At 46.3% G+C, this 14,669-nt stretch overlaps 1 protein-coding gene across 2 annotated transcripts; it reads left to right on the top strand.

The window, feature by feature from the left end:
* Positions 1-308: 308 nt before the first annotated feature.
* Positions 309-14,182, top strand: socs7 (suppressor of cytokine signaling 7). 2 transcript variants are annotated; one of them, XM_086033968.1, is made up of 10 exons: positions 310-2,699; positions 3,997-4,103; positions 4,219-4,326; positions 5,133-5,267; positions 6,674-6,819; positions 8,390-8,558; positions 9,896-10,024; positions 10,523-10,658; positions 11,691-11,823; positions 12,854-14,182. In XM_086033968.1, the coding sequence occupies exons 1-9, from the start codon at positions 1,372-1,374 to the stop codon at positions 11,791-11,793; spliced, it is 2,361 nt and encodes a 786-aa protein (XP_085890094.1). In that variant the 5' UTR covers positions 310-1,371; the 3' UTR covers positions 11,794-11,823; positions 12,854-14,182. The 2 variants fall into 2 exon arrangements, with proteins under 2 accessions (XP_085890095.1, XP_085890094.1); XM_086033969.1 differs by lacking the exon at positions 5,133-5,267 and having other exon boundaries at positions 309-2,699.
* Positions 14,183-14,669: the final 487 nt, after the last annotated feature.

Raw genomic sequence — 14,669 nt, 5'->3', positions numbered from 1 at the left:
AGCCTTGAGCAGTTGTGAATTCATTTTCAGTCAACAGAAGTGACAAAATGGCCGCCCCTGGACATGGCTAAAAACAAGTGGATTAACTCTCATTCCACAAACGCAATATTTATCAGAATGCCCGGTTTCAACTAGTGGGCTTGCATAGAACATATTCTTGAAAAAAAAAAAAAAAATGTTTGGGTTGACTTCCTCTTTCACTTTTAGTGTCACACGTTTTTTGAAAAAAATGTAATCGACAAATTGTATGTCACATACAGAGAGATCACACATGAGAAAAATAATACAAATCAGTGAGCAAATTTTACATAAACATACATTAAAAAAATAAAAAATATAAATAAATAATGCCAGGGGTCCTGAATGAAAACTAAGAAATATTGAAAACATTAAAATAGGAACACCATTTCAAGGTTGAGCCGTCATAGTGGATGCCTTCCTGTGGAAAATGCGTTTAAAAAATGAGATTGACAAATTTCAATCGTTTTTTTTGCAGCCAAGGTTGGCCAAACAGCGCCCCTTGCTAACACGTGCCGCCATTGCCTTAAAACCGAGCTGATTGGCTGCCCCACCGGAAGTAGTTTACGATGTCATCGCTGACCATGAAGTATGTTTATGTTACTTTGCTGCCACCTAGCGTACAAAGGTTGAATTGCCCCCCATCCCTTCGCTTTGTTATGAAGACGTTGAATGAAAATAATATTTTCTGTTGATTCGTATTTTATTTGAATACGACTCCAGTGTCCGCAGATGAACAAACACAACGTATTTGAGAATTTCTTATGTTAAATACTTTCTTTCTTCCAATTCTGAGGAGGTCTTTTTCACATTACCATTATTATTATTTTTTTTTACGTGACGTCGTCAACGAATGAGTGTGAGAGAGCCGCACAAAAACATTGACTCGTGCGTAAATATATGTCAAGAAATCAAGTAAAGATGGATTCGTGCGTTCCTCATCGTGGTCCTCGTCACGAGTGATGCTGAGCACGCGGGTGGGGCCTTGGTGGAGAGCAAGGTGCTGGCGGTCTCGTCGCCCGACCTCCTGCCTGCCTGCCTGCCTGCCTGCCCGCCCGCCCGCCCGCCTGCCTGCCTGCCGGCGCTGCGTTCACTGAGCGGGGACACGATGAAGTCTAAGGCCGGCCTCCGCCTGCACGTCGCCGCGGGTCCCGCGCGCCGCCGCCTCAGACGATGAACGCGGCGGCCGACGTCGTCGTCGTCCTCCTCGTCTCCTCTCGGCCTTTTGTCTCGCTGCGCCTCGACGGGAGCTCTGGCCCTGCTCGGGCTGCTCGGTCTTCGGCTTGCGCTGCTTTCGCCGCGATGTGACGCGCGCGTCGCCTGCCGATCGTGCGCGCGCCATCCGGAGCCACAATGACGAGCGACGCGCAGGAAATGTCGCCCGACTTCGTGCTCATGCGCCTGGTCTCCGCCGCCGAGGAGGACCGCCCAGATGCGGAGAGCGGCCCCCCGCCGCCGGGGGGGGTCGTGGTGGCGGGGCTGGGCCGGGAGGCGCTCGCTCACAAAGCGGCCTTGGAGCTCAGCCGAGACGCGGGCCTCGAGCGGAACAAAGCCCCGGCGACTCGTGGCCCGGCCGCACCTGACACGCCGTGTGCGCCTCCAAGGCCGCAGAGCCCCGCGCAGGCCCCGGGATGCGAGTTCGGCTCGGGTTTGCGGCCTCAGCTGCTGGTGTTCTCGGACCTCGTGCGGAATGGGGACGGGATCTTAGAACTGAGTCAGCAGAGGACTCCTCTGGGCTTGGACCCGCAGAGCCCGGGCCCGGGGGCCGGTTGCTCCCAGCCGGCCCTCGGGAACGTCACTCGGACTCCGGAAGAGGTCCAGCAACAGCTGCGGGATCAACCGGACTCAACCTGGGGGACGCGTCCTCCGCTCCCGGGCTCCACGGAGCAGCAGGGATCTGCGGAAGTGCGCCATGGACATGGACACGGACTCCCGGCCGGCCCGCCCGAGTGGCCCTCGCCGTCGGGGGGCTCCGCCCCGCTGCGGGACGGCATCGACCCCGGCTGGACGCGCGCCGGCCGGGACCGGGAGGGGGCCGTGTTGGAGCTGGCCCGGAGGTTCGGGGAGCTGGGGGTAGGCGCGGTACCAAAGATGCTCCTCAAAGCGGGCGAACTCCCGCATTGCGCGTGTCAGGGGGCGCACGCGCCGGGCGAGGAGCACGCCGACGACCCGGCCGTCACCAGCGACGCTCTGCTAGTTCTGGAAGGGCTCGGTAGCGACGACGTGGCCGGGCTGGGCCTGCGGGACCAGAGTCCGGACGAACGGCAGCGGCACCGACACTTTTTAGTCGGCGCGAAACCGGAACTCAACGACGAAACGAGTTCTTTCCGAGCGGAAGTGATGGCGGCGGAGGAGGAGGTCGGCGACGGGAAGTCCCGAGCGGCCGACCCGGTTTCGCAGAATTCCCCTTGGGCCGGCAGCCAGGCCTCCAGCCCCCGCAGGAGGCCCGAGAGGTGCGCCAGTGCCCCGCGGACCCCCTGCGGGGCGGTCAAGACACTGAGGGTGGCCGCCTTGGCTGCCAAGTCCAAGAAGGGCTCGCTGAAGGTCCGGCTGAGCAGGTTGTTCCGTACCAAGAGCTGCAGCGGCTCCTCCCACCTGCTGGACCAGGTCCGCAGGACCCCTGTTGGGGGGCTGGCAGACGCGCACATGAGCGCATCTGGACCCGCGCTGGACTTGGACAGGTGAGCGCGGACACTGTGTTCATCATTCGCACCCCATTTTGCCTGTGCATAACCCTGAAAAAGAAGCACAAACCCAATAACAAGACAAGTCTGGAAATGAAACCCGTACAAAGCATGGAATAGGAAAGCGAAAAAAAATGACAAGAGTCTGTTAAAACACCGAAAGTGAAGCGCAAAGCCTGTCAAAGACTGAAAAAGATGCACCAAGGCTGTAACCTTCGCATTTCCCATGAAGCATATTTGGAAAAATCATGAAAAAGAAAAAAAAAACAGCCAGTGATATAAAAGAAAATCTGGAAAAAAACAGAGAGTAGACTGAAAAAAAATGAAGAAACAGCTTAGTAAAAATTAGAACCAAAGGAAAAATAAACAAAGCAGTGGTGTGGAAAAATAATGCCGCTTGTCAGAAAACCCTAATAAGGACACACAGAGAATATAAAAAAATGAAAAGGAATCACAGCGCCACTAAGTAAAGCCATGAAAAGAAGCAAAAAACAAGCCGATTAAGAAACACAGACACATAAACACGAAGGAAAACACACAGTCTCCAAAAAACTGAAAAAGAATCAGAGACTGTCAAATAAGCTGATATAGAGAATAAAGTGCTTGAACCTGAAAAACCTGAATAAGCAGGACAGCATTTAAAAAAAAAACAGAAAAATGAGCAGCAAGCCAGCAAAAAGACAGAAAAAGAAGCATGACATGTAAAAAGATTTAAAAAAGAAAACAGTCTTTCGTGAAAAAATGAAAACTGAGACGCAGAGAGCATGTAAGAAAATGAAAAAGAATCACGGGGCCAGTAAAAAAACAAGTAGCCATAAAAGAAGCGTAAAGCCTGCATAAAACACGATAAAGAAACACAGCACCCCTTCAAGAAAACATCTGAAAAAGAAGCACAGTCTGCAGAAATCGAAAAAAAATCACAGAGGTTGAAAAAAACGAAAAGGATAACAAAAGTGCTTAAAAAAACAAGAAAGCACATTATTTTAAAAAGCCGAAAAAAGAAGCACCAAGCCTGCATAAAGCCAGGAAAAGAAGCAGATGTAAAAAGCACGAATAAGAAAAGAAACTGTGATTCAAAGAAGGACATAGCTTATCGAAAAAGTCTGAAAAAAGACGCACAGAGCATGTAGAAAATAAAAAAGAATCACATAGCCTGTTAAAAACAACAAAAGCCTGATAAAGAAGCACAGAGCCTTTTCAACAAAGCCCGAAAAAACAGAGCCTGTAAAAAAATGTGTTCTGATTCTACCGATTGTTGTTGTGTGTGCATTTTGCACTCGTTGCGGCTGCTCAGCGCGGACCACGATGCGGCCAGCCGCAGCGGCGCCGGCGGCGGCGGCGGCACCGGGCTGAGCCGGGCCCACAGTGCCTTCTGCCCCGCCTCCCTCTCGGCCTTCGCCGGTAAGCACACCTCATGAGGCCCCCCAACGCCGCCCACTGCCGGAGGGGCAAACGCCGCACCCGAGTCAAGTTGACACTTTTGACGCTGTCACTGTCCGTCCGTCCCTGAGCGCAGGCGAAACGGTGTCACTGGTGGATGTGGACATCTCCCGGCGAGGGACCGCCAACACGCCTCAGCCGCCCACGCCGCCGCCTCCCCCGCGACGAAGTCTCAGCCTTTTAGGTACTTCCTGTCCGTCTCCGCTTGCTGCCCCCTGCGCCGCTTGCGTTGCTGTCTGTCTCTCTACTGCTCGGCTTGTCTCTACTTCTTGTCTGTCTTGGTTTCCTCTCTGTCTCCGCTTCCTCACCGTCTGTCTTTGTTGCTTCAGTGCCACTCCTTCCTGTCTGTCCCTGCTTGCTGTCCGTCTCTTCTTCCCGCGCCTCCGGTTCTTGTCCGTCTACTTTCCGACCGTCTCCCGTTCCTGTTTGTCCATCCCTTCTTTCTGTCCGTCTCCACTTCGTGTTTCTCTGTTCCTTGTCGATACTTCCTGACCATTTGCTTTTGCCGTCGGCCTCGCCGTAACTTGTCCGCGTCTACTTTCTGTCTTGTCTGTTTCCTTTTTGTCTATACTCTCTGTCCATCCGTGCCTGCAATAAAATGTCACCCTAAATGAGCAAAACACCGGAGGTCTTGTCATCCGATCAGAGCGTGCCATGCTCCGCCCCCCTATATATACATATATCAAGATTCCATTAACGTAGACATATATATTATATTGAATAATACGTTAACGCTTTCACACATCTTAGCGCATCATCGTCATGCCGTATTTTACCGCTCGCGAACGCGAGCGCTATAACCCACTACTTTTACTCTCCCTCTCGTCCCTTTTCCCTCCTCACTTCCTTCTGTCCTCACTTGCCCACCTTCCTTCCTTTGTGCTGCTCTCCTTCCGTCCACATGTCCTTTCTTTCACATCCTTCCTTCTTCCCCTCCCACATTTCTTTCCCGGCTCATCCCTTCTTCCATCCCCTCGCCGTCCGCCTCAGACGGCATCTCGGGTCCCCAGTCGGGCGGCTTCCTGTTGAGCGTGATGGGCGCGTCCCTGCAGTCCCTCCCCCTGCCGCTCCCCCCTCCCGCTCCTCCCTCGCACGGCAGCATGCAGCACAGCCTCAGCCTCAATGGTAAGACGCAATAAAGGCGGGATCAAAACAAATACAAATAAAAAAGTGCCTGAGCACGGCGCGGGACAACGACATTAGGAGTTGCGTCGATGTCGACCGACTGTACGGCGCTGCACCGGGAAGGACGTTTTCCTGCCCCGTGAGGGAGGGACACAACCGCTGGCAAGTCGGGACAGGATGGAACGGAACGGGACGGGACGGGACGGGACGGAACGGGACAGGGGCGGTGAGCCGGGCGGTGCTAGGCCATGTGAAGGTGGGGTGGGACAAGTAGCAAATGGGACGGGTGGGATAGGGCAGCTATTGGACAAGGCTAGTCAGCGAGCCACTGTTCTGTTCCGCAATGTGAGGAAGGAATGGAACGAGTAGCAAGCAGGACAGGGCAGGACATGATACGCGTGATGAGCCAGGACAGGGCCAGGGAGATTGGACAAGATTGGGGTTGCCATCCAGGCAGGGCTACACCGTGTGATCAAAGGACACTTACGGGTCTTTTTTCAGTTGTACTTGACTTTTTGTTGGTCTTCAAAAATCTTGAAATACATGTGGCGTTATTTAGTGCAAAATTCAAAATAAAACGTGTCACTATGACTAAGCATTGTGTCGTCAAGTAAAGTTTTTTTTTTTTTTGGGAGCATTTTCGTATTTATTTTATTTTGTTGGCGAACGTGCTTTTTCAGGTTTAGTTATTTTGCTACTTTTAGTTACTGAACTAGGATGGGACAGGACCAGGGGCGGAGCCAGGACGTGGCGAACGGGTGGGCCTGGAAAAATCAGGGTGGGCCTGAATATTTCCCTCACCGAGCACGATCCTGCTGTCCCGACACATCGTATAATCGAATAATATGAAGTTCAGATCAACCTTAGACAACCACAATTATGCCATTCTTAATATTCAATACAATAAAAAACACACATTCAAAAATTATTTCATAATAAATGACACATTTTTTTTAAGGATATATTCTTTCATGAATCTCAATTGGGTGGGCAGTCTGTCCTTTTGGGACCCACCCATGGCTCCGCCCTTGGACAGGACAGTATAAAGCAGAAAAATATAGTATTGGACTCAACGACACAGGACAAGACGGAGCTAGCCCGGCAGCCAGGCAACATGTCGAGAAGGTACAGTACGTAACGAGCAGCAAATGGGACAGGGCAGGAAGTGTCAAGGTGGGGCGGGACAGGGTGGCACAGGACAGGATGAGACAGGACAAAGGACAGCGAGCCAGACGGTGCTGCACCTTGTGAAGAAACAGTTGCAAATGGGTCAGGATGAGACACGACAGGTAAGTGACGGCATAGGACAGGAATGGGCGACGACGGCGTGGGAGGAGACAGGACGAGACAGGACGAGACGACGACTGTCTGCACTCTCAAGCCTTCGGTGTGTTGTCCCGTTTTAGACGCTTTCCTGCGGGCGCTTCCTCACGTCAACCCGGCGCAGGCCGAGGCGCCGCCCGCCTCCAGGCAGGCGCCGCCGCCGGTCCTCTGCGCCCTCCGCAGGTCCGAAGCCAGCAACTTCACCGCCAGCCTCCGGGAGCTGGAGAAGGTAGCCGTCCTCGCGTCGCCTCGTTGCCACGCCGACTGCCGCTGCGCCGTGAAAATGCAAAATCATTCAAACGAGTATGATGCAATGGGTGCCAACTTTGGTCCTGAGGGATGCCGCTTTTGATTTTTAAAATGGGACACGCACATTGTTCGTAGATGAGGTCAAGCTAAAAATGAATGTAAAAAGCCTTTATCCTAATGATAAAATCATCATTCACGGGGCTATCGTTAATAATTAGAATGAATGAGCCAATTCCTTCATATCATAAATGTAAGCATGTTAAATAATGTGTCGGTGTGTTATTTTAGGAATTAATGAGTAAAATTGTATTTCGTGTAAATGAATAAAACAATTTTGAATCCGTTCAGTCAATACAAACCAAATAAGAAAGGAATTCATACATGGGAAATATTTCATTTTTTCTAATAAAATAATTCTTTTTGACCTTTCTTTTATATGATACATTGTAATTAAACAACCAAGTATTTATCTACGTAAAACTTCAAGTAAATGCATCAGGTTTCTCCGATAAATTATTATCAGATAAGTGAATAAAAATGAGAAGACACACTTGGTTTAGCCAATGTTGTGGGGGGAAAAAATCGGACAGATTATCGCGTCGACAGAATTTGATACGATAAATGCTTCCGATATATTTTGTACTTGTTCATTATTCCAAATACAATTACTATTACTACCTATGTGCGATTTATTTTTATCCTTCTTTTTCTATTTGCTTGACCCAGTTCTGACAAAACATGTTTTCATCAGCACTAGGGATGTGACGATGAATCGAAAATCGATTTAAAATCGATTCGTCCCAATGAATCGATCCGATGAATCGAAGATCGGGTTGATTAAATTAATCCAGAAAATGATGTCTTGAAAAGTTTTTTCATTCCAGATGCATAGCACATTTTGAATGTGTAGATCAAAGTACGCTTCTGCGCCAAACATCATTGCGTATTGCTTTTGTGGACAACTGCAGAAACACAAAAATCTAATTGAATTGAAATTCGGGCACTGAAAATTGAACATCGAATTGGGGCTTGAGTGCATCGTTACATCCCTAATCAGCACGTGTTTCTGTCTTGTGTGCGGTACATAAATAGTAGAGGGGCGACAACTAATCCATTGTCAAATTAATGGACAACTCTTTTGAGAAGAAATTAATTATTTTGGGACTTTAACTTACAATTGTCCAAACTTTGGCATTTCAGTTTCTCAATTGTAAATGTTGTCTGATTTCTGTCGTCCTCCATTTAAGCAGACTTGCGTTTTTTCTCAATGAAACATTTGCGTTTACTTTGGAAAATAATTTAGATCATTTTTGGACGGACGTCGCAAACGAAACCAGTCAGTGAATCATAATCAATTTGTTTGAGCATTTTCTGCGCCGTCAATTTGAAATGATGTCCTGTTTTTCTATAAAGCGATGGAAATTAAAATATGTATTTTGTTAAATCCGACTAATCGAAAAAGGATGCAACAGATGAATGGATGATCAGAACGATCTTTAGCTGCAGCCCCAGTTCGTACTCCTCAGTGTGTAACTTGTGTTGGTCCGCAGTGCGGCTGGTACTGGGGTCCGATGAACTGGGAGGACGCGGAGATGAAGCTGAAGGGCAAACCCGACGGATCGTTCCTGGTCCGAGACAGCTCTGACCCGAGATACATCCTCAGCCTCAGCTTCCGCTCGCAGGGCGTCACGCACCACACGCGCATGGAGCACTACCGCGGTGAGACACGGCTAACGCTGAGTGCTAACGTCACGTGGACAACAACATGGACTTTCAACGTTTGCTTCACTGACTTATTCTTTTTTTTCCCTAACAAAAAAACAGAGACTTTCTAACATGCCATTGTAATATGGAGTTCTAACATGAAGCGCCAACGTGGAGTTTTAACAAAGTTCTCTGAGGAAGTTGTAACTTTAACTGCTAACGTGCAGCATTAGCTTCAAGTGGTAACATGAGACTGTGAGGTGGTGTTAGTTAATTAAGTTCTATCCATCCATCCATTATCTGTACCGCTTCTCCTCACAAGGGTCGCGGGGCGTGCTGGAGCCTATCCCAGCTGTCTTTGGGCAGTAGGCGGGGGACACCCTGAACTGGTTGCCAGCCAATCGCAGGGCACACAGAGACAAACATCCGCACTCACAATCACACCTAGGGGCAATTTAGACAGTCCAATCAACTTACCATGCGCGTTTTTGGAATGTGAAATCGGAGTACCTTGGAGAAAACCCACGCAGGCAGGCACGGGGAGAACATGCAAACTCCACACAGGGAGGCCGGAGCCGCGATCGAACCCACGACCTCTGAACTGTGAGGCGGACGTGCTAACCAGTCGACCACCGTGCCGCCTAATGAAGTTCTAACCAAGTGCTAACAGAAATGTCCAACACGAAGTGCTAGCATGGACTTCTCATGTGATTGTTGTAACCTGACATGAATCCCCGAATGTGAATTGCTAACATGAAGTTCTAAGAAAGTGCTAAAAACATTTTAACATTTATTTATTATCATGTATTTCTTAGTCCCGCAAAAAGTTCGAGCGGGGCGTTCATACAAGCCTTTCTAATGTGAAGTTCTAACATGCAAATGTGAAGTGTTCGCGTCAAACTTTAACCTGGGCGCTAACATGAAGTTAAGCGCTAACATGAAGTTAAGCGCTAACATGAAGTTAAGCGCTAACATGAAGTTAAGCGCTAACATGAAGTTAAGCGCTAACATGGAGTTAAGCGCTAACATGGAGTTAAGCGCTAACATGGAGTGGTGGCAAGTTCTAAGAAAAAGTTTGAACACAAAGTGCTAATTGGGAGTTTTAATGTAACGCTAATGAGCAGTTCTTGAACGGTGTCCTAGCATGCGCTTCTAACCTGCGCTTGTACTCTGGCGTTCTAACATCAAGTGTGAAGGTGATGTTCTGACACGCAGTTCAAACAAATTGCTAAAGTGGAGCGCTAACATGAAGTATTACTCGTGATAAAACATTGGATGTAGAAATCACTCGTGAGTGACAAAAATAGCTCGAAAGTTCCAACCAAGTGCTAAGCTGACGTTTGTGTTTTTAGGCACGTTCAGCTTGTGGTGTCACCCCAAGTTTGAGGACCGCTGCCACTCGGTGGTGGAGTTTATCGAGCGCGCCATCATGCACTCCAAGAATGGAAAGTTCCTCTACTTCCTGCGATCCAGAGTCCCCGGTAGGTACTCCATGCGCTCTGTGGCCGCCAAGCCCAACTTTCAATTTTGGGGATTCGGAGTGGAAAAATATGCCATATGGATGTTGACAATAGCGACAATGTTGACAATAGCGATATCAATATTGTCGCTATGTACCTAAAGAAAGTACTTTATTCATTTTTACCTAATGAAAGAAGTCCATTTTTGTCATGCGTCAAAATAAGCTAGCTCAATGTGTTCTCAGTTTAATCATTGTAATTCCCCTGGAGAACGTCCAACTATTGGGTGGCGATGCGCACTTGAGTCTGCAAAGTTTTGAAAATATGTTATTTTGCCATCAAAAGCACACTTTCATTGTTGTTGTTGGTATTTTCTCAAACAAAAGGACTGTTGGGATGTTTGAAGTAAAAATGACGAGCATCAAAAAGTCACGCGACATTTTGTGTTGGTAATGTTTTTCTTTTTTGTTTTTTTTTTGTGCATTTAAAAAAAAAAATGCGTGCGTGTTTGCGGCGCAGGCCTTCCTCCGACGCCGGTGCAGCTCCTGTATCCCGTGTCCCGCTTCAGCAACGTCAAGTCCCTGCAGCACCTCTGCAGATTCTGCATACGCCAAATCGTGCGCATCGATCACATCCAACAACTTCCACTGCCCAGGTGCGCTCGCCGCAACCACGGTTGGGTTTCCTGTTAAGGTTTCAAATCATGCTTCAAAACCTGCATTAGCCCGGTTTCATATTAGAGATTCAAGACCGGTCTAGGGTTTCAAATTGGGGTTTTAAAAGATAGGCTGATGCGTACAAATTAGTGTTTCAAACTAGGGTTAGGGTTTGAAATGAGATAGTGATAGTTTGAAGACAGTGTGTGGGATAAAATTAGGGTTTCAAACTAGAGTTAGGATTTTAAGCAAGACGTGGGGCTTTAAGCGGGGGTTTAAAGCTAGCATTAGGGTTTCAAATTAGGGTTTGAAAGTTGGGTCAGGGTGTCAAATTAGAGTTCAAATCAGGGTTTTGGTTTCAAAGAAGCGTTAGGGTTTTACTGTAAGTTAGCGTTTCAAACTCAGGTTAAGGCTTTCAATATGGGTTTTAAGATAGTGTTCGGGATACAAATTAGGATTTATTTGAAACTAGAGTTGGGCTTCTCAATGAAGGTTTCAAGCCATGGTTAGGGTTTGAAAACAGAGTTATGGTTTCCTGTCAGGCTTTAAAGCTAGCACCAAGGTTGCAAATTAGGGTTTTAAACTCGTGTTAAGGTTTCAAGCCAGTGTTTAGCTTTCAAGGAAATGTTAGGCTTTTGAAAAAAGGCTCCAAGCCTGGGTTAGAATTTCAAATTAGGCTTTTAAAATAAGGTTAGGGATACAAATTGGGATTTTAAAACTTGCTTTAAGGTGAGAAATGAGGGTTTCATGACGGGGTTGGGGTTTCAAATTCGGGTTTTCATTTTGAAAAAAAAAAGAAAAAAAAAAGGTTATGCTTGAAATGGCTCTTTTCAAGACAGGGCTTAAAGCTAAAGTTAAGGTTTCAAACTTTGGTTAGGGTCTCAAATTAGAGATTAAAGACAGGGATTGGATTTGAAATTAGGATTCCAAGACAGGGTTGGAGTTTCAAGTTGAAATTTAAAATTGGCTCTTCAATAAGGCTAAGGGTTTCAAATCAGGCTTTTGTTTCTTGTGTTTGTGTGCGTGCGCAGGTCGCTGGTGTCGTACCTAAGTAAGTTTTATTACTACGACCCCGAGGAGGAGATGTACCTGTCAATCAAAAGCATCCGGGCGGCGCTGGAGGCGCACACGTAGCACAAACAACGACCGCAACAGCAGCAACACGTATGTCACATCAAAGCGCTCGCTTGTTCATGACGTGAAAAAAGAACCCCGAAAAAATCCTCAACGTCCAATACGGGAAAGCGAGCATGTCGTTCCTTCAAGCCAAACATCTTTTTTTCAAGAATATGTTCCCAGCAGGCCCACTAGTTGGAACACGGCATTCGGATTCATTTGGCGACTGAAAATGACATCACAAACGCTCTCGCAACGACCAATCGCGGCTGACCTGTTTTCTGAATCTGAGCCCCGATTGGTCGTTGTGAGCAGTTGTGATGTCATTTTCAGTCGACAGAAGACATGTTATTTTAACTTCCGCTTATTTTGTTAAATTGATGTCATTTCTGAAAGTTGTGCCATTTCTGTTTATTCTTCAAATCCAACAACAACAAAAAAAATCCACAAACAACTGGTCAAATGAAATGACCACTATCACATGGTATGATAGCCTGTAACATGTAACGTTTTGGAAAAAAAATGGAATTAATAGAAAAATAGAAATAGAATAGAATTAAAAAATAGTATGATACCTTTTAACTTTTAAGTTTGGCTCTTATTTAATTAAAGAAAGTGTGAATGTGAAAAAAAAAAGCCATGTTTTTTATTCTTTGAACGCAGTAAAACATTTTTTAAATTAATTCATCAAATTCAATGTAATAGAAATATGAACTGAATAAAACACGATTGTTCTCTTGGATAGTTTCTCCTTTTTATATACATTTTTGAAAAATAAAAATGGCTGATTATTTTGTGACAATTAACTTTGAAAAACATTTTGGGGGAATTTGAAAACTTTTTCAAATGTATTCCATTTTAGGAAAAAAAAAAGTCCATCTTAAAAAAAAACACACACACACATCCTGTACCATTCACCTTGAAAAAGTCTAATATTCATTTGTTCTATGACTTCTTGTGACTGACGATGGTGCCGACGCCGATGCCGACGCCGACGCCGACGCCGATGCCGACGCCGATGCCGACGCCGACGCCGACGCCGACGCCGACGCCGATGCCGATGCCGCTTCCAATTCAGGGCGCCGCGTGGAGGCCTGAGCGGAATGAGCTTCGGCTGGGAGGAGGACCTGCTCCTGTTGCAGCTTCTCTTGGTTCTCGTTCTTCTTGCGTTGGACTTTGGCCCATCGGCGTTCAGGCAAAGTTTGCCGGCTGGCGCCGCAAGTCGTCCTTCCTCCAAGTTCCGCTTGGAGACCGAACAGCAGACGGACGCTTTTTGCTTTGATTGTTTCTTTGTTCGGACCACTCCTCCCTTTTTCTCTCCAGACTTCTCTTTCTTTCTGTCCAGTGAGATGATTGCGGCGGCTTCAGGAGGCTCTCAGGGAAGACACGCACAAACACTTACACACAATCCATAACACACAACATCTTCATTTCATGCTTTCTTTGTTGTCTCTATGCGACGAGACCTTCGCAAACTCACTCAGTAGCTCCTGCAAGGTTAGAAATAAAAACAGCCCCTGCCACCAGTTTCACCCACCGACATGAAATTGCACATTTACAGGACGAACCAAAAAGGCCAAGGACCCTTGGCCAGAATCAAACAGGAAGTTTATTTTGTTTTCAAGCCACCATTTTAGGGTCAATTTTATCCCAAAAAAATGAGCCCCCGATACCACTATCACAGATTTTTGCAAAATTAGGTGGACATATCTATCTTAACAGGTGCCACAAATAGTCTCAAGGACCCATGGCCAAAATTGAACAGGAAGTTGCCCATTTTGATGTGAAAAGCCATTTTTTAAGGTCAATTTGGCCATTTTTCCAAATTTGAAAAAATAGCCCTTGACACCAGTATCACTGATCAACAAAAAATGGGTAGACATGTTTGTCAGAATAAGACGCACCAAAAAGTCTCAAGGACCCTTAGTCAGAATTGAAGAGGAAGTCAATTATTTTTGCTGTGATGCGGCCATTTTGGGGTCAATTTTGCCATTCGCCGAATTTTGAAAAAATTTGTCAACATTGATTTCTCCCGTAGGCGATAATGCAAATGGAAATAAACTTTTTCAGAGTCAAACGTTCATCATTATAATACACCTAAAATAAAGTAAAATAACGTTTTTACTTTGAAGGCACAACATGGAGAGGGCACTGAAAGGTTTCTGCAGAGGTTGTTTGTAGTGTTTGACTGGAGGGTCCAGAGTATGATGTCATTGTTTCATTTTGTAAAGCCGGCTTTTCCCATCATGCCTTGCTAGTGCTACATCACAATGTGTGTGCGTGTGCTTATGCGCGCCTGTGTGTGTCTGCCCTGAGTCGTCGACGTGTTGAAATGGGTTTGCTCATTGTGTTTCTCACAAGATGGCCGCTCTCTTTTTTAAGTCAACATAAAAGCAAAAAATACAAACTTGTGACGTCTACTTTTTTGTTTCGTCTTAATCCCACCTCAACTAAAAAACACTTTTTTCCCACCATCATAAAAAAAAACCCATGCCTTTTGTATCAAGGAAGTGTGGAAGTGCATTGCAGAAACACAGATAAAGAAAAAGGTTTCGTATCGTGTTCTGATGTAATAAATTTCAAGTTTTAAAGTGATAAATTTCACATTGTAACGTGATGAATATGATGTGATCAGTTCACTATCAAGTTATAATGTGATATATTTCACGATTTACCATAATGTTCATGTTTTAACGTGATGTATTTCACGTTGTGACAGAGGTGGGCAATCAACTAAAATGTCATAACTGAAAAAATATTGGCTTTGTACAGTGAGATATTTCTAAAACAAAAAAACATTGATTCCCACAATAGTACTATTTTTTTCCAATTAGATTCTTAGCTGGTAAATTGATTTATTCCTATAGTTTTTTCTGAACGGTTTTTTTTTTTGG

Source organism: Filicampus tigris, chromosome 6 (genome assembly GCF_054856515.1).
Source record: "Filicampus tigris isolate MCC_2025a chromosome 6, RoL_Ftig_1.0, whole genome shotgun sequence".
Classification (NCBI taxonomy): domain Eukaryota; kingdom Metazoa; phylum Chordata; class Actinopteri; order Syngnathiformes; family Syngnathidae; genus Filicampus; species Filicampus tigris.
Note: the sequence above shows the minus strand (reverse complement) of the source record. Positions and strands in the feature narration are given on the sequence as shown.

Bases quoted from the DNA above. Each gene is read 5' to 3' on its own strand.
- socs7 (XM_086033968.1), top strand. From the start codon at position 1,372: ATGACGAGCGACGCGCAGGAAATGTCGCCCGACTTCGTGCTCATGCGC. The intron at 5,268-6,673 runs GTAAGACGCAAT...GTCCCGTTTTAG, and splicing joins GCACAGCCTCAGCCTCAATG to ACGCTTTCCTGCGGGCGCTT. The intron at 10,025-10,522 runs GTAGGTACTCCA...TTTGCGGCGCAG, and splicing joins CCTGCGATCCAGAGTCCCCG to GCCTTCCTCCGACGCCGGTG.